The sequence below is a fragment of the Convolutriloba macropyga genome, unplaced genomic scaffold, assembly GCF_964194025.1.
Source record: "Convolutriloba macropyga unplaced genomic scaffold, txConMacr16.3 SCAFFOLD_4189, whole genome shotgun sequence".
Taxonomy (NCBI): domain Eukaryota; kingdom Metazoa; phylum Xenacoelomorpha; order Acoela; family Convolutidae; genus Convolutriloba; species Convolutriloba macropyga.
In genome coordinates, this window is record NW_027450390.1 from 1 (window position 1) to 22,962 (window position 22,962).

Sequence of the window (22,962 nt, forward strand, 5' to 3'; positions counted from 1 at the left end):
CTCTGAACATTCAGAACAATCAATATTTAAAAAAAATGATGAGCAGGGTGCTGAATACCCGAAATTTAGTTTTTATATTTTTCCTGACGAAAAAATGTTTAGGAAAATTGGCTAACGGATTTCAAGCATTTTGATCATGTTACGTTGGTTTTAACTGAGCAGTAAATTAACTCTTCACTATTTTGCCGAAAAGTTCAGCATAATTACAAAATAGTAACTAGAACCAAAGTTTTCTAAAGTACAGATTAATTAACCAAAAGTTGACGAGAACAAGAAGTATGTTAAAACTTTCAACAGCCATGCTTGCGACTGAAATATTTTTACAACAGTTACGACTGAAATATTTTTACAACCGGATAAATATTCCGATTGAAATATAAATATATATATATATATATATATATATATATATACATACATACATACATACATACATACATACATACATACATACATACATACATACATACATACATACATACATACATACATACATACATACATACATACATACATACATACATACATACATACATGCATACATACATACATACATACATACATACATACATACATACATACATACATACATACATACATACATACATACATACATACATACATACATACATACATACATACATACATACATACATACATACATACATACATACATAGATACATACATACATACATATATACATGCATACATACATACATACATACATACATACATACATACATACATACATACATACATACATACATACATACATATATACATACATACATGCACGCATATATATATATATATATATATATATATATATATATATATAATACATACATACATACATACATACATACATACATACATACATACATACATACACATACATACATACATACATACATACATACATACATACATGCATACATACATACATACATACATACATACATACATACATACATACATACATACATACATACATACATACATACATACATACATACATACATACATACATACATACATACATACATACATACATACATACATACATACATACATACATACATACATACATACATACATACATACATACATACATACATACATAACATACATACATACATACATACATACATACATACATACATACATACATACATACATACATACATACATACATACATACATACATACATACATACATACATACATAGATACATACATACATACATATATACATACATACATACATACATACATACATACATACATACATACATACATACATACATACATACATACATACATACATACATACATACATATATACATACATACATGCACGCATATATATATATATATATATATATATATATATATATATATTTATATATATATATATATATATATATATATATATATTTATATATATATATATATATATATATATATATATATATATACATATATGTATATAAGTATATAAACTCGGAGAGTTTCTGTGAATAATCAAGTTTTTGCGTGGAACTACGAAAACTTAAACTTGTTTGTCAAGACACTTATGTCATTGTATGAATTTGAACATAGCCAGTTTTTTGAAGAGTTTCCAAATAGTACCAAAATTGCCTCAACAAACATCCAGGCTCACTTAACAATGTTTCTGACCCTAATTGAATTTGGAGGGTTTGAACAAATACTGCTGAGTCTTTCGAAGAGAATTGTGATGGTATTTGATAAAATTATATTAAGCTATGTTTGTCTAGTATTACCAAATTTAAACAAATTTCCGTTTATTTTATAAACCATACTACAGAAAGTTTCGCATCATTGAAACGGATTAAGTTTATCGTTTATAACTTGTTTGGGCTTATTTCTGAGCATCGACCTCCACCACAACAACAATAATGTCAATATGATGATCCAGACAGAGATGTTGTGCTCACTATTTAAATCGACACGAACTAACACGACAAAATAAGAGACAGCTGTTCATTTCTTTAGTACAAAACTTTTACCACAGAGTCAGAAGCATCAAAACCGTCCATATGTCTGACAGGTAGGTTAATTGATTAGCTATTGCGAATTAGTTACTGAACTACTAGCGGGGCGTTGACAATTAAAAGTAAGCTCATGTCGGATTTCTTTGTTATGTATACTCGTTGTTGTTACTTCACGACCCATGTCTTAAGATTAGATTTGTAAGCGTGTGTGGAAACTAGTTACACTATAAGGGAATTTAGTTGAAATTTGCTTCAAAACCTGATATATGTGCAACTACATTTCCACGATACGTGTTTTTGTATCAATTGTGAAAACTATTGGCAGTACTTTGTAACTGTTTTTCACGCCACGAGTCACTGGATCCCACGCATAACCTGTTTGTGTCATTGAAGTATCTGGCAACTAAGATATTGTCAATAACATCGACATGAAAGAAAACCTAAATGGTGATTAAATTTAGAAACCTCTTGACATCAATTGTGGGCTAAGAAATCAAATAGCAGTTTTGCAATTACTCAAAGCACTGTTAATAAAAACAATAAGTGTTTATGTTTGATCTCAACTAACTGCCGGTAAGATTAGGGCGATAAAGTTTCAGGCTAGTTACATAATAAAAACGGTCGAATTGTTGGGCCTATTCTGTTTCGCCCCCACCCAGTGTTTTTATGACCCCTAAGTACAAATTATGTGTTGTTATATAGCACAATACTATGTATAAAAAAATGTAAGTGCACCTGGGCGTCATAAAATATATTCTGCCACAAAGCTGGTGGGCCACAAAACAGAGTAGATTTGAATAGGTTTGCCTTTATACTTGAACAACTGCTACAAACTAAAAACCGTTTCATGAATAACTTTATTCCAGGTTTCAGGTAACTCTATTTCATCGTGGATATGAGCTACGGTAAATTTGGTGACAAAGACTACCACGTGCGAAAAGGCAAATTTCAGTGAACTTGGCGTTTTGTTGAATCAAAAGCCGAAATTTGTCTCCAATTTTCACGATTTGTATACGATTTTTATCGATGGCCTATAGTTATGCAAAACGTGGAAACAAAATACCTGTATTGTCGAAAAAGATTCACGGGTATTTATGGATAAACAGAACCCAATTTCACTTTGCATGTAATTAGCCTAAAACCTTAATGCCAACTTTTATTAGTAATTAACTGAGGCGAAATTCAAAAATTGAATAGTTATTGTGAAAAGTTATAAGAGTAATTGAAAGTTGCTTACTGTCTTCTAAATCCACTACAAGTATCCAGCGGGAAGTTTCCAAAATTATTCATCAGTTACGCTTGCTTCCCTTTCGGTAATTAGAAAGTTCAACCATGAGAAAAGGTGACGTGGAAAACAGTTATTTATAGTGAGGAAATTATTGACTTATGTCGTGGAAATTAGTAACAAAATTTTGTCCCAGTTTTTTACGCTGGCCCCAAAAACATTCTTTATGAAAACTTAGTACACACATATATATCCCATTTTGAAGCAAATTGGAACTAACTGGGCATAGTGTAACTAGTTTCCACACGTGTTTACAATTCTCTATTCTAAAATAATGGTTGTAAAAAAGCGTGGTGAAATAGATTATACTTGTTCGATTTTTGACACATAAGCCACTTAATGTCCGTTTCCAGGGAAAAGAGATATTGCATCAACGGGAGAAATTGGTATCTTCAGCGATTTCTTATGATTCATGCATCAACTTAGCTCAATTTCTGCACTCTTAAAATATTTGAACTTAAAAATTTTTATTCCAATGAACAGAAACATGACAACAGTTTCTCAGTCACTTTTATTTTCCCTCATTGCATGCAGACTGTGATCAAGGTTTTTATCGGAAAATAACTAAATACCGCTAATTGAGGTAAAAATTATATAAAATTTTACCGCATAACCAAAAAACTGTGGTTTTTTTGAAGTAAAAGTATGAAAACAAAAAAAATGGCCACAAACGTAAAGAGTAACATATACTAGTTGATTGTAGGGATCCCAGTCCCGGTCTGGCGACTTTGTTCATCATAATGGGAGCTCTCTCTGTTATTGGCTGTCTCATCTACCTCTATTGTTTCTTCTTCCTGCAAACTGTTCACAGCTACGCCAGAAAACTCATCGCATTCATCGCTTTTACTGAGGGAATGTGCATTCTTGGTAAGCTCATTAATTTTCATTGACCGTGCCAAAAGAATAATTACACATTTACAAACATGACGAACAACGGGCACCAAATTTTTCCAACTTAATTTTTCTCCCTTTATTGGTGGTTAACACTTTTTGTATCCTAATAATTCAAAAGGCCAATTTAGTCCCTTTTTAGGTTGTGGAAAGTTAATTAAGCTCATGTTGTTCAGTTTTCTAAGCGCAACTCGCATATAGAATCATGATATCTTCGTGATAATGAAAAAAAAGTCATTTTAAACGGATCAGGTGATCTATTAGTGTCTGCTCTGGTTTTGTACAACTTTTTGAACAAATAATTGTTAATATTATTGTATCAAAAAAGAAAAAAGTAGAAAAAAGTAATCTATTTTAGGGAACGTGAGTGGTATAGTGTATATGATAACTGCATCTGAGTCCACTTTCTCCGACTTTGGTGAGCCCGGTTATCCCTACAACTGCACACCTAAACTACCCACACCTGCAAGTGACCAATTCTGCCAAGTTAGTTTTACTCAACAGAACAGTCCCAAGAAAACCAAAATTTTCAGTGATTAGATTGCTTGCACTGAAATGAACTCTGATCAGACTGTTTATACTGAAATGACCTCTGATCAGACTGTTTATACTGAAATGAACTCTGATCAGACTGTTTATACTGAAATGAACTCTGATCAGACTGTTTATACTGAAATGAACTCTGATCAGACTGTTTATACTGAAATGAACTCTGATCAGACTGTTTATACTGAAATGAACTCTGATCAGACTGTTTATACTGAAATGAACTCTGATCAGACTGTTTATACTGAAATGAACTCTGATCAGACTGTTTATACTGAAATGAACTCTGATCAGACTGTTTATACTGAAATGTCCTCTGATCAGACTGTTTATACTGAAATGAACTCTGATCAGACTGTTTATACTGAAATGACCTCTGATCAGACTGTTTATACTGAAATGAACTCTGATCAGACTGTTTATACTGAAATGAACTCTGATCAGACTGTTTATACTGAAATGAACTCTGATCAGACTGTTTATACTGAAATGACCTCTGATCAGACTGTTTACACTGAAATGTCCTCTGATCAGACTGTTTATACTGAAATGAACTCTGATCAGAATGTTTATACTGAAATGACCTCTGATCAGACTGTTTATACTGAAATGAACTCTGATCAGACTGTTTATACTGAAATGACCTCTGATCAGACTGTTTATACTGAAATGAACTCTGATCAGACTGTTTATACTGAAATGAACTCTGATCAGACTGTTTATACTGAAATGAACTCTGATCAGACTGTTTATACTGAAATGACCTCTGATCAGACTGTTTATACTGAAATGAACTCTGATCAGACTGTTTATACTGAAATGACCTCTGATCAGACTGTTTATACTGAAATGAACTCTGATCAGACTGTTTATACTGAAATGAACTCTGATCAGACTTTTTATACTGAAATGAACTCTGATCAGACTGTTTATACTGAAATGACCTCTGATCAGACTGTTTATACTGAAATGAACTCTGATCAGACTGTTTATACTGAAATGAACTCTGATTAGACTGTTTATACTGAAATGTCCTCTGATCAGACTGTTTATACTGAAATGAACTCTGATCAGACTGTTTATACTGAAATGACCTCTGATCAGACTGTTTATACTGAAATGAACTCTGATCAGACTGTTTATACTGAAATGTCCTCTGATCAGACTGTTTATACTGAAATGAACTCTGATCAGACTGTTTATACTGAAATGAACTCTGATCAGACTGTTTATACTGAAATGAACTCTGATCAGACTGTTTATACTGAAATGAACTCTGATCAGACTGTTTATACTGAAATGAACTCTGATCAGACTGTTTATACTGAAATGTCCTCTGATCAGACTGTTTATACTGAAATGAACTCTGATCAGACTGTTTATACTGAAATGAACTCTGATCAGACTGTTTATACTGAAATGAACTCTGATCAGACTGTTTATACTGAAATGAACTCTGATCAGACTGTTTATACTGAAATGACCTCTGATCAGACTGTTTATACTGAAATGAACTCTGATCAGACTGTTTATACTGAAATGAACTCTGATCAGACTGTTTATACTGAAATGAACTCTGATCAGACTGTTTATACTGAAATGAACTCTGATCAGACTGTTTATACTGAAATGAACTCTGATCAGACTGTTTATACTGAAATGAACTCTGATCAGACTGTTTATACTGAAATGAACTCTGATCAGACTGTTTATACTGAAATGAACTCTGATCAGACTGTTTATACTGAAATGAACTCTGATCAGACTGTTTATACTGAAATGAACTCTGATCAGACTGTTTATACTGAAATGAACTCTGATCAGACTGTTTATACTGAAATGAACTCTGATCAGACTGTTTATACTGAAATGAACTCTGATCAGACTGTTTATACTGAAATGAACTCTGATCAGACTGTTTATACTGAAATGAACTCTGATCAGACTGTTTATACTGAAATGAACTCTGATCAGACTGTTTATACTGAAATGAACTCTGATCAGACCGAAGCTCAGAAATTAGACCGAAGTGAAACCCTGTGCCAGATTTTGTCCAAATGCCATTGTCTCGACCATGGTGCAAAATAATTGCCTCTGATCTGACCAAAATAAATAGCATTGAGTGGGCAATTCTGCCAAAATCAATTTATGTTATGATTTTAAAGATAATTTTTGCCACAATTGAGTTCGCACATATTTATCAGACTCTTATGAGAATCGTTTGTGCTTAAAACTATTGTAAAGTTTGCTTATGATTAGACAAAAGTGCATCCGAAAAGCATCGGCCACAAAACTCTAGGGCGTTCGTCATTACACTTTCCAGGCAGAAATGACAGCGGATCAGATAAGCGTCAGACAATTGTCTGGACTGAAATTCGATTGCACCCTAAGCAATGCCCTGTAACTTATTGCTGGAGAATTTTCGGCATACTTTCAAGTTGATTATGATTAAAAAGGCCATTTTGGAATTAACATCCAACATACGGGATCCGTTAATCTCAAACAAGACATTACCCAGGTTGGTCAAGCCAGAAAAAGTTTTCGTAAGATTAGAACTGTTGTGAGGCAATACATTGAAATTTCTATGTTCCATTGTACGGCCGTACTAAGATTTCAGCGGTTCTCTACAAAGGGCCTACTAAGATATATTGGTCATTCTATCAAGCTTGTACTCATTTCCGGACAGTTGTATAGCTACTTGATTGTTTATTGCTCGGTTAAATCTTAATTTATCATTAATACATGTTATTGAGCTTTGCAAGCTTTCCCGGACGTTCGTAGCAGACAACTTCAGCAATGATTCAGAATCTTTTCATTCTGAAATTTTTTCTGCCAAGTATTCTGATCATGTCACTTTTCGGACTGATCATGGTAAATTCAGAACAACATTCTGCATTAATTCTGCACAGAATGAAAAAAAACTATGAATTTTCTCTGAGCAGAATGAAAATTTTATGACTCACACTCTGAATTTTCTCTGAGCAGCATGAAAATTTCCCTGATTTTTTACTGAGCATTATGATTAAAACTCATCTTTGAACGAACGACAAAAATGTCCTCTTCAATGGCCTAACAATGACTACCTATTTGAAAACACTAAAAAGAGACTTCAAATTGAAGAAAAACGGAAAAATTACAAGATTTGAATAAATAAGACAAAATCCAGCAAGTTTCGGTTTTTGCTGTTTAAAGGATGTTTAAAGTTTCAGTTTTTGCTGTTTAAAGGCTGTTTAAAGGCTGTTTAAAGTTCTGAAATTCTGCGCCTGGAACTCTGCTTGAAACACTACATGGATCACTGCTTGAACTCCTGTGCATCTCCTGAGATTCTCCATACTGACATTCTGAGATTCTGTGAAAATTCACGACAACTGCAACCCTTCTGCACAGCTGCAAGGTGGACCAGCCGCCACCAGAGGCTTCGTCACCTGTCCTCAAACCGTCCTGAAATTGCGCCCAAACATCCGGGTATTCGTCAAATCGTCCATTTCTTTCACCAAAGCGTCAGCATGATACCCATACCTCTGAAACAGATCCGAGGAGCCGAAAAAGAAGCCGATAAAGCGGAAAAGACATGGACATAGTGGAAATGATAAAACAATATGCTAATAAAGTTGAACACAGTTGAACACAGTTGAACACACTTTAACACTTGCACACCTTCATATACACATCACTACCACATAATTTTACACAGTAATACACAGTAGTGAACAGTAATACACAATATTACCAGCTAGTAACAAACTCCTCAAATACAGAGAGGATCATTGCAGCCAAATGACTGAAACCATGGCCTTCTTTGTTGAAATGATAAGGTTTATTAACATCAAAATCAGCATGTTTTACCATTTTAGCACTTTTGAAATTAACTCCAAGGTTTTCGCTCAAAAAGATGTTATTATTCGTGACCATCACGGGATCTAGATCGCCTCGTCTCATGTTCCCCGCAAACTTTACGTTCGATGGCCAGACAGCATTCTGGAACTCCAAGTACTTTTTCAAAATATATTCGATTTTTCGGTCTTTAACATCATTATCTCCTACTATTACAAAAATATGCGTAAAACTCCGTGCATATTCCACCAAATCGTACAGATCATCACGCCTGCGACCCCCCAAGGCATCGTATTGAGCTCTAAAAACAAGTAAAGTTGGCAAAAAAGTTTTTAAATTGAAAAAAAAGTCAAAGTTACCCAAAAATCTGAAGCTCAGGGTCCGAATAAATGTAGGGCAAGGCGTCTCGCAGATTTGAATCCCCAATAACAAGAAACTCCATCTGTAACATAAATCAATAACATTCAAACAAAGTTCTTATAAACCTGAAAAAAATAATAGAGACCAGTAAAAATCAAAAACGATCGGAAACGCTAAAAAAAGTCGGAAACGCTAAAAAACTGTCGAAAACGCTCTAAACGGATTAAAAAGCTCAAGTACGGCCAAAAGTGTCAAAAACTAAGAAAAAATAGCGAAGTTGTTGAAAACTGTTAGAAACGCTCAAAATAAAAGCCTAGTAATACACAATATTACCAGCTAGTAACAAACTCCTCAAATACAGAGCGGATCATTGCAGCCAAAAGACTGAAACCATGGCCTTCTTTGTTGAAATGGTAAGATTTGTTAACATCAAAATCAGCATGTTTTACCATTTTAACACTTTTGAAATTAACTCCAAGGTTTTCGCTCAAAAAGATGTTATTATTCGTGACCATCACGGGATCTAGATCGCCTCGTCTCATGTTCCCCGCAAACTTTACGTTCGATGGCCAGACAGCATTCTGGAACTCCATTCGATTTTTCGGTCTTTAACATCATTATCTCCTACTATTACAAAAATATGCGTAAAACTCCGTGCATATTCCACCAAATCGTGCAGATCATCACACCTGCGACCCCCCAAGGCATCGTATTGAGCTCTAAAAACAAATAAGTTGGCAAAAAAGTTTTTAAATTGAAAAAAAAGTCAAAGTTACCCAAAAATCTGAAGCTCAGGGTCCGAATAAATGTAGGGCAAGGCGTCTCGCAGATTTGAATCCCCAATAACAAGAAACTCCATCTGTAACATAAATCAAAAACATTCAAACAAAGTTCTTATAAACCTGAAAAAAATAATAGAGACCAGTAAAAATCAGAAACGATCGGAAACGCTAAAAAAAGTCGGAAACGCTAAAAAACTGTCGGAAACGCTCTGAACGGATTAAAAAGCTCAAGTACGGCCAAAAGTGTCAAAAACTAAGAAAAAATAGCGAAGTTGTTGAAAACTGTTAGAAACGCTCAAAATAAAAGCCTAGTAATACACAATATTACCAGCTAGTAACAAACTCCTCAAATACAGAGCGGATCATTGCAGCCAAAAGACTGAAACCATGGCCTTCTTTGTTGAAATGGTAAGATTTGTTAACATCAAAATCAGCATGTTTTACCATTTTAGCACTTTTGAAGTTAACTCCAAGGTTTTCGCTCAAAAAGATGTTATTATTCGTGACCATCACGGGATCAAGCTCAAGTACGGCCAAAACTGTCAAAAACTATTAAAAATTCGCGAAGTTGTTGAAAACTGTTAAAAACGCTCAAAATAATTGCAAAAGATGAAAACAAAAGACCAGACGGAATTGCTAAAACAGTAAGTGTTAGAAACGCTTAAAAAACGGTCAAAAACAGTGAAAAAAATTGAGAAAGCCCCGGAACAATCGAAGACCTTCCAAATACGCTCATCACGAAGAAATACAAATAAGATCGCGCAGAAATGGTAGTTTCTTACGTTAAAAAACGGTTATTACTTAACAGTAAATTGTTCGTAATACCAGTCGAAAACGGTCATTTCTAATGTCGAAAACAAGCATATAAAGTACAATTTTAGGGAATAACAAGCAGCATAGGTGTTCACAATGTTCATGAATGTTCAAAAACGCTAATGAGTTTGATAACAAAGTTCTCAACGCCACATTCACCACCGCTCAAAGTGTTTTTGAAGAAAAATATTTTTCGAAGTTTTTCTGTTGAAATACAGTCCTCTCTACTCGTATTTCGTACACGGTACACGTATCCTTTCACGGGTCCAACTTCTTCAATAATAGAGTAGATCTGAACAACTGCAAACGTTCCACTGCAAAAACTATTGGGAAACTCTAGGAAGTAGAGAATTTTTCCAAAAGTCTCTTGTTCATCTACTTCGAAGTAAACATAACAATTTCCTAACTTGGAGTGCTTGTACGCGGGGGAATCCAGATAGCACTTATTGGCGTTATGTCTGTTTTTGAATAAAGCTTTGGGATAATGCAGTCTACCTTGTATAACAGCCTCTGTTTCAACGAAATCGTTCTTAAAATTCAAGTTTTCAGGCTGACTTTTTCCAGAAAGCTTTTGGAAAAGGGGTTTTAATTTTTCACTCTCAACTTCACATCCAAAAAGTTTATGGCGCTGGAGAATTCTTCGGCATATGATTTCACACTCTGAATGTGCACCAGTGAAAACTTCACCCAGAGTTCGGTTAGCGGATTCAAATGACATTGCCGATTGGCAAAAGAGCGGCCCGAATCTCGTCACTTGGTCACAGAGATGGGTGAGGCAGTGAACATTGATTGTCTCTATTTTCTCATTTCCACCATGGCGCAAAACAATCTCTCTGCAAAAGTTTTCTAAAAGAAGGCTTGCTGCTGCAACGTTTTTGTTGCAACTTGATTCCAATAAGAGTCTGATGCCGAATACTAGGTTTGTTAAATGCGAGTAAAGTTCTGGAGGAATTCGATCCAAGAATAAAACTGGGCTTATGTAAAATAACCAATTAAACAATTCATTGGCTTTAAATTGAGAGAGCTCATCTAAAGATCTAACTTTTCTCGAAAAAGAAACCATTTCTCGTGGACAACACAATTGAGCTGTTATCGAATTAACTTTTTCCCGTTCTTTACAAGACAAGGCTTTATAGCATAATTTGAGTAAATCAGGGAACACTCCTAGCAAAACACAATGCATATAGTCAATTTGGGGCGGTCAGCGGCAAGCCCTCGATCAAGCTGGCAAAGGCACTCCTACCCCTTACGCCAACGACATTTGGGTTTTTTGTGATACTTATTGCTTCAGCTATGCTGACATACAGATCATTTAAATGAGGCTCGCGCAAACATCCCCTGACGTCGTGCGGATAGTAGGCATGGGTTCTGCCAATGGTTTTACCTTCAACAGTGCAGTAATGGCAACCGTAATAGCCGTTGAACTTCAGTATGTTCAACATGTGATTTTTAGCACCGAGGTCAGCAATCAGTAGCCTGAACTTAAATAAAGATTGGTATCTCAAGTCATCACTGACTTCAATTTCAATGGAAGAGATCACTTCAGCTTGTATCAACGGCACTACTTGTTTCCAATCGGGATAAGTTGCACCAACATGCAAGGCGGCTAAGACAATATTGTTTCGAGCCATTCGTATCTTTGGTGGCAGATCGGCAAGCTGTACCCAAACCGGCCAAGGCTCTTTTTTGTGCGTCGACTTTTTTATATTAACTCCGTCAGAGAACAAAATGAGGTTGAACACAAGCCGATTGTCTAGCTGTTTCGTTACTGGAGGGCACAGTGAGTGCTTGAAGTCGGAATTTGGGAACTTTTCTCGAAGTTTCGCGTATTCAATAATCTGGGAAAAGTTTCTTTTAACAATGTCTCGTAACTGGAATCGGAAGTTCAAAACGCACAAAGAATATTCTGAGGTTTTTTTAAGCAATCGAATTCGGTCATCAAAGTTCTTTTTCATTTCCTGGATATGCGAATAACCAGACGGAAGTTTATTCTCTTCAGGTAGGAGAACGTCAACAAGAGCGTACAAGGATTTTGAGCAATCGTCAGACAGATTATACTTTGCGCAAAAAACTTCTGTCAGGTTTGATGCGTCCTGTACATTAACGTCACTTTCAGCGTAGAGTTTTTCGCTAGGCTGAGTGTTGTTGTCCTTGTCCACAAGGGAAGGCGAATCGGCCACAGATGTCTCGCCAATCGCAGAGAGCGAAAAACTGAGGGTTGCGCTTGTTGATAAAGGAGACGAAGCTCGAGCTTCAAAAACGTTTTCTGGCAGAATTTGCTCATCTTCAGAAAACAGATCTTCGAAGTCTTCAATAGCTAGGATTTGTTTTTGTTGAATTGGTACATGAGTTTTGCTGACTTTACTATTCTTTTGTGGTATTGAAAAATTGAAATGTGTAGAGCCGTCAAAAAATTTTTCATGCGACTCATCGGCACTTGGTGGACTATCTGCAAGATTATTGAAGTACTCAACTAATTCTCTGGCTCTTTTTCTTCGGCGTTTTGAACAGCCACCGTCTGTTTTTTTCTCAGAAGACCTCTGCGATTCTTTTATCACCTCCCGGGACAGTTCATCAAGGACATCGTTTAACAAAAGATCGAGGAAAATATCATCATGAAGCTTTTCACGGGCTTCCAGATCGCATGTTCTGCACAAACAAGAATTTTTATCAAAAAAATCCGGCCCATACTTGACAAAAATTTCTTCGCCAGGATTGATACGTTTTTTGACGCGCAATTGTACAATTCCAGTCTCGCTGGAGAAATCGTACTCACAATTTGGACTGCAGTCTGAGTTGATAAACCGCATAGGACCAAGTAAAATGAGCTGCTTGCCAGTTCGCTCAGACGACATCACTGAGAGCTCTGTCACTACTCCATCGGGAATTTCTCTTACGAAGCCTATTGGATTTCTTCTTAAAACAGTGCAGGGACTAACTACCGAGGAACCTGTATAAAGCATTCGGTAGCCACCATAATTGTCATGACGTATAGCAAAATTTGGTTCTAGTTTTTTATAGGACTCACAAACTTCTTTATAAGTGTTTATCCACTTTTGATCGTTTTCAGTCTTCCTTCGAAAAATTGCCTCACGAATTGGTTCAATTGTCCTCATAGCTATACGATCAGCAGTCTGAACAAATTTTTCGACAGCGAAAAAATCACATTGCGCAAGCGTATACCAATCAGTGTCCCTTGGAAGCATTTCTTCTAGAAAAAAACAAAAGAGTAAGGGAAATTTTTTAGAGAAACTACAAAGCTCTTCGAGTCGGCACTTTGAGTTTTCAATCAGTCAAAATCTCCGGTTTTCAAATAGTTGGGCGAAAAGATCCATAGTGATCTCACTGTTTTTACCAGCCTATTCTAACAACTTGACTGGCCATTAATTGAAACTAGAGGCCGTAGAAAGAAATTTCTCATTAAACAAGTAAAGCACTTTCACTATTCATTTAGTCAAAATCTCCAATTTTCAAATATTCAGGCGGAGAAAATTAGAAAGATCTTAAAATTCTGACCAGCCAAGTCCAGCAACTTGACTGGCCATTAATTGATTTTAGAGGGCGTAGAAAAAAATCCGTAAACAAGTCCGGCACTTTCAGTATTCATTCAGTCGAAGTCCCCAATTTTCAAATAGTCAGGCGGAAAAAATCAGAAAGATCTTAAAAATCTGACCAGCCAAGTCCAGCAACTTGACTGGCCATTAATTGCATTTAGAGTGCAGTGAAAATCCGTAAACAAGTCCGGCGCTTTCGGTATACATTGAGTCGAAGTCCCCAATTTTCAAATAGTCAGGCGGAAAAAAATCAGAAGGATCTTAAAATTCTGACCAGCCAAGTCCAGCAACTTGACTGGCCATGAATTGAATTTGGATGGCGTAGAAGAAAATCCGTAAACCTGTCCGGCACTTTCAGTATTCATTCAGTCGAAGTCCCCAATTTTCAAATAGTCAGGCGGAAAAAATCAGAAAGATCTTAAAATTCTGACCAGCCAAGTCCAGCAACTTGACTGGCCATTAATTGAATTTAGAGGGCGTAGAAGAAAATCCGTAAACAAGTTCGGCACTTTCAGTATTCATTCAGTCGAAGTCCCCAATTTTCAAATAGTCAGGCGGAAAAAAATCAGAAGGATCTTAAAATTCTGACCAGCCAAGTCCAGCAACTTGACTGGCCATGAATTGAATTTGGATGGCGTAGAAGAAAATCCGTAAACCTGTCCGGCACTTTCTGTATTCATTCAGTCGAAGTCCCCAATTTTCAAATAGTCAGGCGGAAAAAATCAGAAAGATCTTAAAATTCTGACCAGCCAAGTCCAGCAACTTGACTGGCCATTAATTGATTTTAGAGGGCGTAGAAAAAAATCCGTAAACAAGTCCGGCACTTTCAGTATTCATTCAGTCGAAGTCCCCAATTTTCAAATAGTCAGGCGGAAAAAATCAGAAAGATCTTAAAATTCTGACCAGCCAAGTCCAGCAACTTGACTGGCCATTAATTGAATTTAGAGGGCGTAGAAGAAAATCCGTAAACAAGTTCGGCACTTTCAGTATTCATTCAGTCGAAGTCCCCAATTTTCAAATAGTCAGGCGGAAAAAAATCAGAAGGATCTTAAAATTCTGACCAGCCAAGTCCAGCAACTTGACTGGCCATGAATTGAATTTGGATGGCGTAGAAGAAAATCCGTAAACCTGTCCGGCACTTTCAGTATTCATTCAGTCGAAGTCCCCAATTTTCAAATAGTCAGGCGGAAAAAATCAGAAAGATCTTAAAATTCTGACCAGCCAAGTCCAGCAACTTGACTGGCCATTAATTGATTTTAGAGGGCGTAGAAAAAAATCCGTAAACAAGTCCGGCACTTTCAGTATTCATTCAGTCGAAGTCCCCAATTTTCAAATAGTCAGGCGGAAAAAATCAGAAAGATCTTAAAAATCTGACCAGCCAAGTCCAGCAACTTGACTGGCCATTAATTGCATTTAGAGTGCAGTGAAAATCCGTAAACAAGTCCGGCGCTTTCGGTATACATTGAGTCGAAGTCCCCAATTTTCAAATAGTCAGGCGGAAAAAAATCAGAAGGATCTTAAAATTCTGACCAGCCAAGTCCAGCAACTTGACTGGCCATGAATTGAAGTTGGAGGGCGTAGAAGAAAATCCGTAAACGAGTCCGGCACTTTCAGTATTCATTCAGTCGAAGTCCCCAATTTTCAAATAGTCAGGCGCAAAAAATCAGAAAGATCTTAAAAATCTGACCAGCAATGTCCAGCAACTTGACTGGCCATTAATTGCATTTAGAGGGCGTAGAAAATCCGTAAACAAGTCCGGCACTTTCAGTATTCATTCAGTCGAAGTCTCCAATTTTCAAATAGTCAGGCGGAAAAAATCAGAAAGATCTGAAAATTCTGACCAGCCAAGTCCAGCAACTTGACTGGCCATGAATTGATTTTAGAGGGCGTAGAAAAAAAGCAGTAAACAAGTCCGGCACTTTCAGTATTCATTCAGTCGAAGTCGCCAATTTTCAAATCGTCAGGCGGAAAAAATCAGAAAGATCCTAAAATTCTGACCAGCCAAGTCCAGCAACTTGACTGGCCATTAATTGCATTTAGAGGGCGTAGAAGAAAATCCGTAAACAAGTCCAGCGCTTTCAGTTTTTATTCAGTCGAAATCTCCAATTTTCAAATCGTCAGGCGGAAAAAATCAGAAAGATCTTTAAATTCTGACCAGCCAAGTCCAGCAACTTGACTGGCCATTAATTGCATTTAGAGGGCGTAGAAAATCCGTAAACAAGTCCGGCACTTTCAGTATTCATTCAGTCGAAGTCTCCAATTTTCAAATAGTCAGGAGGAAAAAATCAGAAAGATCTTAAAATTCTGACCAGCCAAGTCCAGCAATTTGACTGGCCATGAATTGATTTTAGAGGGCGTAGAAAAAAAGCAGTAAACAAGTCCGGCACTTTCAGTCGAAGTCGCCAATTTTCAAATCGTCAGGCGGAAAAAATCAGAAAGATCTTAAAATTCTGACCAGCCAAGTCCAGCAACTTGACTGGCCGTTAATTGCATTTAGAGGCCGTAGAAGAAAATCCGTAAACAAGTCCAGCGCTTTGAGTTTTTATTCAGTCGAAATCTCCAATTTTCAAATCGTCAGGCGGAAAAAATCAGAAAGATCTTTAAATTCTGACCAGCCAAGTCCAGCAACTTGACTGGCCATTAATTGCAATTAGAGGGCGTAGAAAATCCGTAAACAAGTCCGGCACTTTCAGTATTCATTCAGTCGAAGTCTTCAATTTTCAAATAGTCAGGCGGAAAAAATCAGAAAGATCTTAAAATTCTGACCAGCCAAGTCCAGCAACTTGACTGGCCATGAATTGATTTTAGAGGGCGTAGAAAAAAAGCAGTAAACAAGTCCGGCACTTTCAGTATTCATTCAGTCGAAGTCGCCATTTTTCAAATCGTCAGGCGGAAAAAATCAGAAAGATCTTAAAATTCTGACCAGCCAAGTCCAGCAACTTGACTGGCCATTAATTGCATTTAGAGGGCGTAGAAAATCCGTAAACAAGTCCGGCACTTTCAGTATTCATTCAGTCGAAGTCTCCAATTTTCAAATAGTCAGGCGGAAAAAATCAGAAAGATCTTAAAATTCTGACCAGCCAAGTCCAGCAACTTGACTGGCCATGAATTGATTTTAGAGGGCGTAGAAAAAAAGCAGTAAACAAGTCCGGCACTTTCAGTATTCATTCAGTCGAAGTCGCCAATTTTCAAATCGTTAGGCGGAAAAAAATCAGAAAGATCTTAAAATTCTGACCAGCCAAGTCCAGCAACTTGACTGGCCATTAATTGCATTTAGAGGGCGTAGAAAATCCGTAAACAAGTCCGGCACTTTCAGTATTCATTCAGTCGAAGTCTCCAATTTTCAAATAGTCAGGCGGAAAAAATCAGAAAGATCTTAAAATTCTGACCAGCCAAGTCCAGCAACTTGACTGGCCATGAATTGATTTTAGAGGGCGTAGAAAAAAAGCAGTAAACAAGTCCGGCACTTTCAGTATTCATTCAGTCGAAGTCGCCAATTTTCAAATCGTCAGGCGGAAAAAATCAGAAAGATCTTTAAATTCTGACCAGCCAAGTCCAGCAACTTGACTGGCCATTAATTGCAATTAGAGGGCGTAGAAAATCCGTAAACAAGTCCGGCACTTTCAGTATTCATTCAGTCGAAGTCTCCAATTTTCAAATAGTCAGGCGGAAAAAATCAGAAAGATCTTAAAATTCTGACCAGCCAAGTCCAGCAACTTGACTGGCCATGAATTGATTTTAGAGGGCGTAGAAAAAAAGCAGTAAACAAGTCCGGCACTTTCAGTATTCATTCAGTCGAAGTCGCCAATTTTCAAATCGTTAGGCGGAAAAAAATCAGAAAGATCTTAAAATTCTGACCAGCCAAGTCCAGCAACTTGACTGGCCATTAATTGCATTTAGAGGGCGTAGAAAATCCGTAAACAAGTCCGGCACTTTCAGTATTCATTCAGTCGAAGTCTCCAATTTTCAAATAGTCAGGCGGAAAAAATCAGAAAGATCTTAAAATTCTGACCAGCCAAGTCCAGCAACTTGACTGGCCATGAATTGATTTTAGAGGGCGTAGAAAAAAAGCAGTAAACAAGTCCGGCACTTTCAGTATTCATTCAGTCGAAGTCGCCAATTTTCAAATCGTTAGGCGGAAAAAAATCAGAAAGATCTTAAAATTCTGACCAGCCAAGTCCAGCAACTTGACTGGCCATTAATTGCATTTAGAGGGCGTAGAAAATCCGTAAACAAGTCCGGCACTTTCAGTATTCATTCAGTCGAAGTCTCCAATTTTCAAATAGTCAGGCGGAAAAAATCAGAAAGATCTTAAAATTCTGACCAGCCAAGTCCAGCAATTTGACTGGCCATGAATTGATTTTAGAGGGCGTAGAAAAAAAGCAGTAAACAAGTCCGGCACTTTCAGTATTCATTCAGTCGAAGTCGCCAATTTTCAAATCGTCAGGCGGAAAAAATCAGAAAGATCTTTAAATTCTGACCAGCCAAGTCCAGCAACTTGACTGGCCATTAATTGCATTTAGAGGGCGTAGAAAATCCGTAAACAAGTCCGGCACTTTCAGTATTCATTCAGTCGAAGTCGCCAATTTTCAAATCGTCAGGCGGAAAAAAATCAGAAAGATCCTAAAATTCTGACCAGCCAAGTCCAGCAACTTGACTGGCCATGAATTGATTTTAGAGGGCGTAGAAAAAAAGCAGTAAACAAGTCCGGCACTTTCAGTATTCATTCAGTCGAAGTCGCCAATTTTCAAATCGTCAGGCGGAAAAAATCAGAAAGATCTTAAAATTCTAACCAGCCAAGTCCAGCAACTTGACTGGCCATTAATTGCATTTAGAGGGCGTAGAAAATCCGTAAACAAGTCCGGCACTTTCAGTATTCATTCAGTCGAAGTCTCCAAGTTTCAAATAGTCAGGCGGAAAAAATCAGAAAGATCTTAAAATTTTTACCAGCCAAGTCCAGCAACTTGACTGGCCATGAATTGATTTTAGAGGGCGTAGAAAAAAAGCAGTAAACAAGTCCGGCACTTTATTCATTCAGTCGAAGTCGCCAATTTTCAAATCGTCAGGCGGAAAAAATCAGAAAGATCTTAAAATTCTAACCAGCCAAGTCCAGCAACTTGACTGGCCATTAATTGCATTTAGAGGGCGTAGAAAATCCGTAAACAAGTCCGGCACTTTCAGTATTCATTCAGTCGAAGTCTCCAATTTTCAAATAGTCAGGCGGAAAAAATCAGAAAGATCTTAAAATTCTGACCAGCCAAGTCCAGCAACTTGACTGGCCATGAATTGATTTTAGAGGGCGTAGAAAAAAAGCAGTAAACAAGTCCGGCACTTTCAGTATTCATTCAGTCGAAGTCGCCAATTTTCAAATCGTCAGGCGGAAAAAATCAGAAAGATCTTAAAATTCTGACCAGCCAAGTCCAGCAACTTGACTGGCCATTAATTGCATTTAGAGGCCGTAGAAGAAAATCCGTAAACAAGTCCAGCGCTTTCAGTTTTTATTCAGTCGAAATCTCCAATTTTCAAATCGTCAGGCGGAAAAAATCAGAAAGATCTTTAAATTCTGACCAGCCAAGTCCAGCAACTTGACTGGCCATTAATTGCAATTAGAGGGCGTAGAAAATCCGTAAACAAGTCCGGCACTTTCAGTATTCATTCAGTCGAAGTCTCCAATTTTCAAATAGTCAGGCGGAAAAAATCAGAAAGATCTTAAAATTCTGACCAGCCAAGTCCAGCAACTTGACTGGCCATGAATTGATTTTAGAGGGCGTAGAAAAAAAGCAGTAAACAAGTCCGGCACTTTCAGTATTCATTCAGTCGAAGTCGCCAATTTTCAAATCGTCAGGCGGAAAAAATCAGAAAGATCTTAAAATTCTGACCAGCCAAGTCCAGCAACTTGACTGGCCATTAATTGCATTTAGAGGGCGTAGAAAATCCGTAAACAAGTCCGACACTTTCAGTATTCATTCAGTCGAAATCTCCAATTTTCAAATAGTCAGGCGGAAAAAATCAGAAAGATCTTAAAATTCTGACCAGCCAAGTCCAGCAACTTGACTGGCCATTAATTGCATTTAGAGGGCGTAGAAGAAAATCCGTAAACAAGTCCAGCGCTTTCAGTTTTTTTTCAGTCGAAATCTCCAATTTTCAAATAGTCAGGCGGAAAAAATCAGAAGCATTTTAAAAATCTGACCAGCCAAGTCCAGCAACTTGACTGGCCATTAGAAAGTCATTTAGAAAGTCCAGTAAATCAAGTCACTTTCAGTATTCATTCTGTCAAAATCTCCAAAAGAACTTTGAATTGCTTTACTGAAAAGTTGAAATAAGAGCAGAGCAGATAATGCAACATTGAGAAACAAAAACTTGAGCACTTGGTATGAGTAATTCTCGAAATTCTATTAAACAATAATAATCTTTTGATGAATCAACAGTATGACTTGAAGGACAGTCTCCAGTTAAAATATTAGTTTCAAAACGTGAATACACAAAAGTTAACTTCTTTCAATTTCTCAATGAGGCAACCCTTCCAGTTTTAGTTGATGTTGATACGTAAGTTCGACCATATGGTGTGAAATCGTCTGATTGAGCCTCGCAAATGTTAATTGGGTTCAAGGTTTTCACGTTCATCTGGATTGCCTCTACTTTCAGTGCTTCTGCGCTCTGCCGAGCGTATCTCATTCCCCATGTTGTTGAGGCTTACCTTGGCCAGCTCATAAGTAGGAAGCCACTTATCGTCAAACTTCAGTTGGAAAAGCTCTAAACAAATCGATCAAAACATTATTTTATGTACAGTACTCTTTCAGAGACGCTAAAATTGAAAAGGCGAAAAAATATGTAATTAAGATTCCTTATCATTCTTGTAGTGCTTGATCGGAGACCAAAAAATTGAGTAACAAGAAAAATCGTGGAGTATTTCTAATTCACTCTGAGTTCAAATGATTGACGGAAAAAATCTTTTTTCATCAAAATCTGCGATATAAACCTTTGAAAAGCTTCTTTCTGATAGGCGAAAAGTCAGTCCGCGGCTCTGAACCACTCTTTCTCATTTTTGGCGAGAGCATATGATTCTTGAGCTCCTCACGAGACCATAGCTCCTTCGAAGCATTACGCCCAATTACTTGAGGCGTCACGCCATCTACAAGCGCCAGATCGCGCCCCTTTCCAGGCCCATGAGGAATGGGTAGCAGAGGCTGGTCACTCTTGCTGAAGGTTTTGGGTGCTGGCAACAGCATTCCAAGCTTACCGATCTCGGATGTCTAAAAAATAGTTTATGTACAAGAATTAACTGCAAGTATAGTCTAGTATAGTCTCATAAAAGAACCAAAAACTGCAAAAAAATTAATGAGATAATTTAGCTCCTAGAAAGAAAACAACTCACCAACTGCTTAACGGCGTTTGAAGACATCTGTATCTCGCGATAGTTACGGTTCGCTAGTGACCTCAGCTCCGGTTTCAACTCTTGCATGCAATTTACAATCATTTCGGCCGCATTCGAAATTTTGTTTGCTGCTTCCAATATTGCTTGAGACGCTCGCAAATCAGCTCTCCTCGTCTCTAGATCAGCTATGTCTTCAGGGTTCACTGCTTTAGTTTTCCTTATCTTCTTATTAGCTGGTGTTGAACTGCTAGCGGGCAGCTCGAAACTGTTATCATTCGGTGTCTTGTGGACATTTGCGCTTTCAGCACTTCCATTATCTTCCTCAATTACATCCGCATCTTCAATCACTGTTTTGGAGCTGTTATTCATTCTCTCTAGAATGAGTGATACTTCATCAGGATTAAGTGTCATGTATGGTTGAGATGAACCGTTATCAACATTTTCTGGATCTTGATTCGGGCTACAGTTTTCAGTATTTTGTGAACACGTAGAAAACTTTATCTTCTTCTTTGCACGTTGAAGTTCGTGATCATCGTTCATCAGAACTTGATTAATATCTTCATACACGGTAAGATCCGGGTCAGATCGACTAACAACAGGTACAAAGTTCACCTGACCGTTTGCCTCAGTAACTTGAACACGAGCATCCCGGGCTTCCTTTTCACAATAAGACTTGTGCCCAACGCATAGCACTGTTCCCGTCCAAACGAATGAGTTTGTCCTCGGATTTCTGTAGTTGTATCTTACATCCACAAAATTGCCCTCCTACAAAAAGACATGTCCAGTGTAAATTAGCATTTAGGATGAGTAATATTTTCTGACATTAGCACTTTCATAAGAGAAGCATTTTCTAACAAAAGCAAGGCACTGAAGCATTTACCTCAATTTCTTCGCGTTTCATCACATCGAGGATAATGCTTCCATGTCGACTCCATATTGTTTGGCATGTCTCATCCTCAAAGAACAGCAACCAGTAGCGGTTTTTGAGCCGTTCCATTGTTATATCGAGCGCCTTTCTCTTTGCACACCTGCTCTTTAGATCCAATCCTTTGTTTGTTCGATCCGGTAGTTTCTTCTGCAGAGGAACGCATAAAAAGTCACAACGTATAAAACGCACATTTAAAAAAACTAATCAAGTAAAAGGGGCTAATGAGAGGTGGCGGGTTTTCATAGCAGCTTTCAAAAGGGGACGAGGGAGCCTAAATGGGACTAAGAAGTTCAATAGAGGGCATCAAATAACCACATTCGATGTTAACATATGCCACTAATAAGATTTAAAGTGAAAAATGTCACCAGTTCTGGCGCACTTTTCATCTGAATTTTAGTATTAAAATGCCACCAATTGAGTTCAGCTGCTTGAAAAAGTGATTGAGAGAAAAATTTAGATCACACGAAACTCAAAAAAGTCAAGGGCGTAAAAGTCACTTGCAGAAGTCAAGGCGTAAAAGTCACTCGAAAAGTCAGAACTGTTAAGCGAAAATTTTGCAAAAAAGACACACGTTTACA

General features: G+C 37.2%; 3 protein-coding genes across 3 annotated transcripts; 1 reads left to right on the forward strand and 2 right to left on the reverse strand.

Moving 5' to 3' along the window:
- Positions 1-1,821: 1,821 nt before the first annotated feature.
- On the forward strand, positions 1,822-4,743 carry LOC142355848 (uncharacterized). Its single transcript, XM_075407884.1, has 3 exons — positions 1,822-2,072; positions 4,005-4,168; positions 4,551-4,743. Exons 1-3 carry the CDS (start codon positions 2,062-2,064, stop codon positions 4,730-4,732), a joined length of 357 nt encoding a protein of 118 aa, XP_075263999.1. The 5' UTR covers positions 1,822-2,061; the 3' UTR covers positions 4,733-4,743.
- A 3,092-nt stretch (positions 4,744-7,835) lies between these two features.
- Positions 7,836-16,139, reverse strand: LOC142355849 (uncharacterized). The gene is made up of 2 exons (XM_075407885.1): positions 8,932-16,139; positions 7,836-8,873 (listed from the first exon to the last, which is right to left on the reverse strand). Exon 1 carries the CDS (start codon positions 13,731-13,733, stop codon positions 11,715-11,717), a length of 2,019 nt encoding a protein of 672 aa, XP_075264000.1. The 5' UTR covers positions 13,734-16,139; the 3' UTR covers positions 7,836-8,873; positions 8,932-11,714.
- A 4,210-nt stretch (positions 16,140-20,349) lies between these two features.
- On the reverse strand, positions 20,350-22,953 carry LOC142355850 (uncharacterized). Its single transcript, XM_075407886.1, has 4 exons — positions 22,337-22,953; positions 21,457-22,221; positions 21,061-21,334; positions 20,350-20,834 (listed from the first exon to the last, which is right to left on the reverse strand). Exons 1-4 carry the CDS (start codon positions 22,451-22,453, stop codon positions 20,677-20,679), a joined length of 1,314 nt encoding a protein of 437 aa, XP_075264001.1. The 5' UTR covers positions 22,454-22,953; the 3' UTR covers positions 20,350-20,676.
- Between the last annotated feature and the right edge of the window lie 9 nt (positions 22,954-22,962).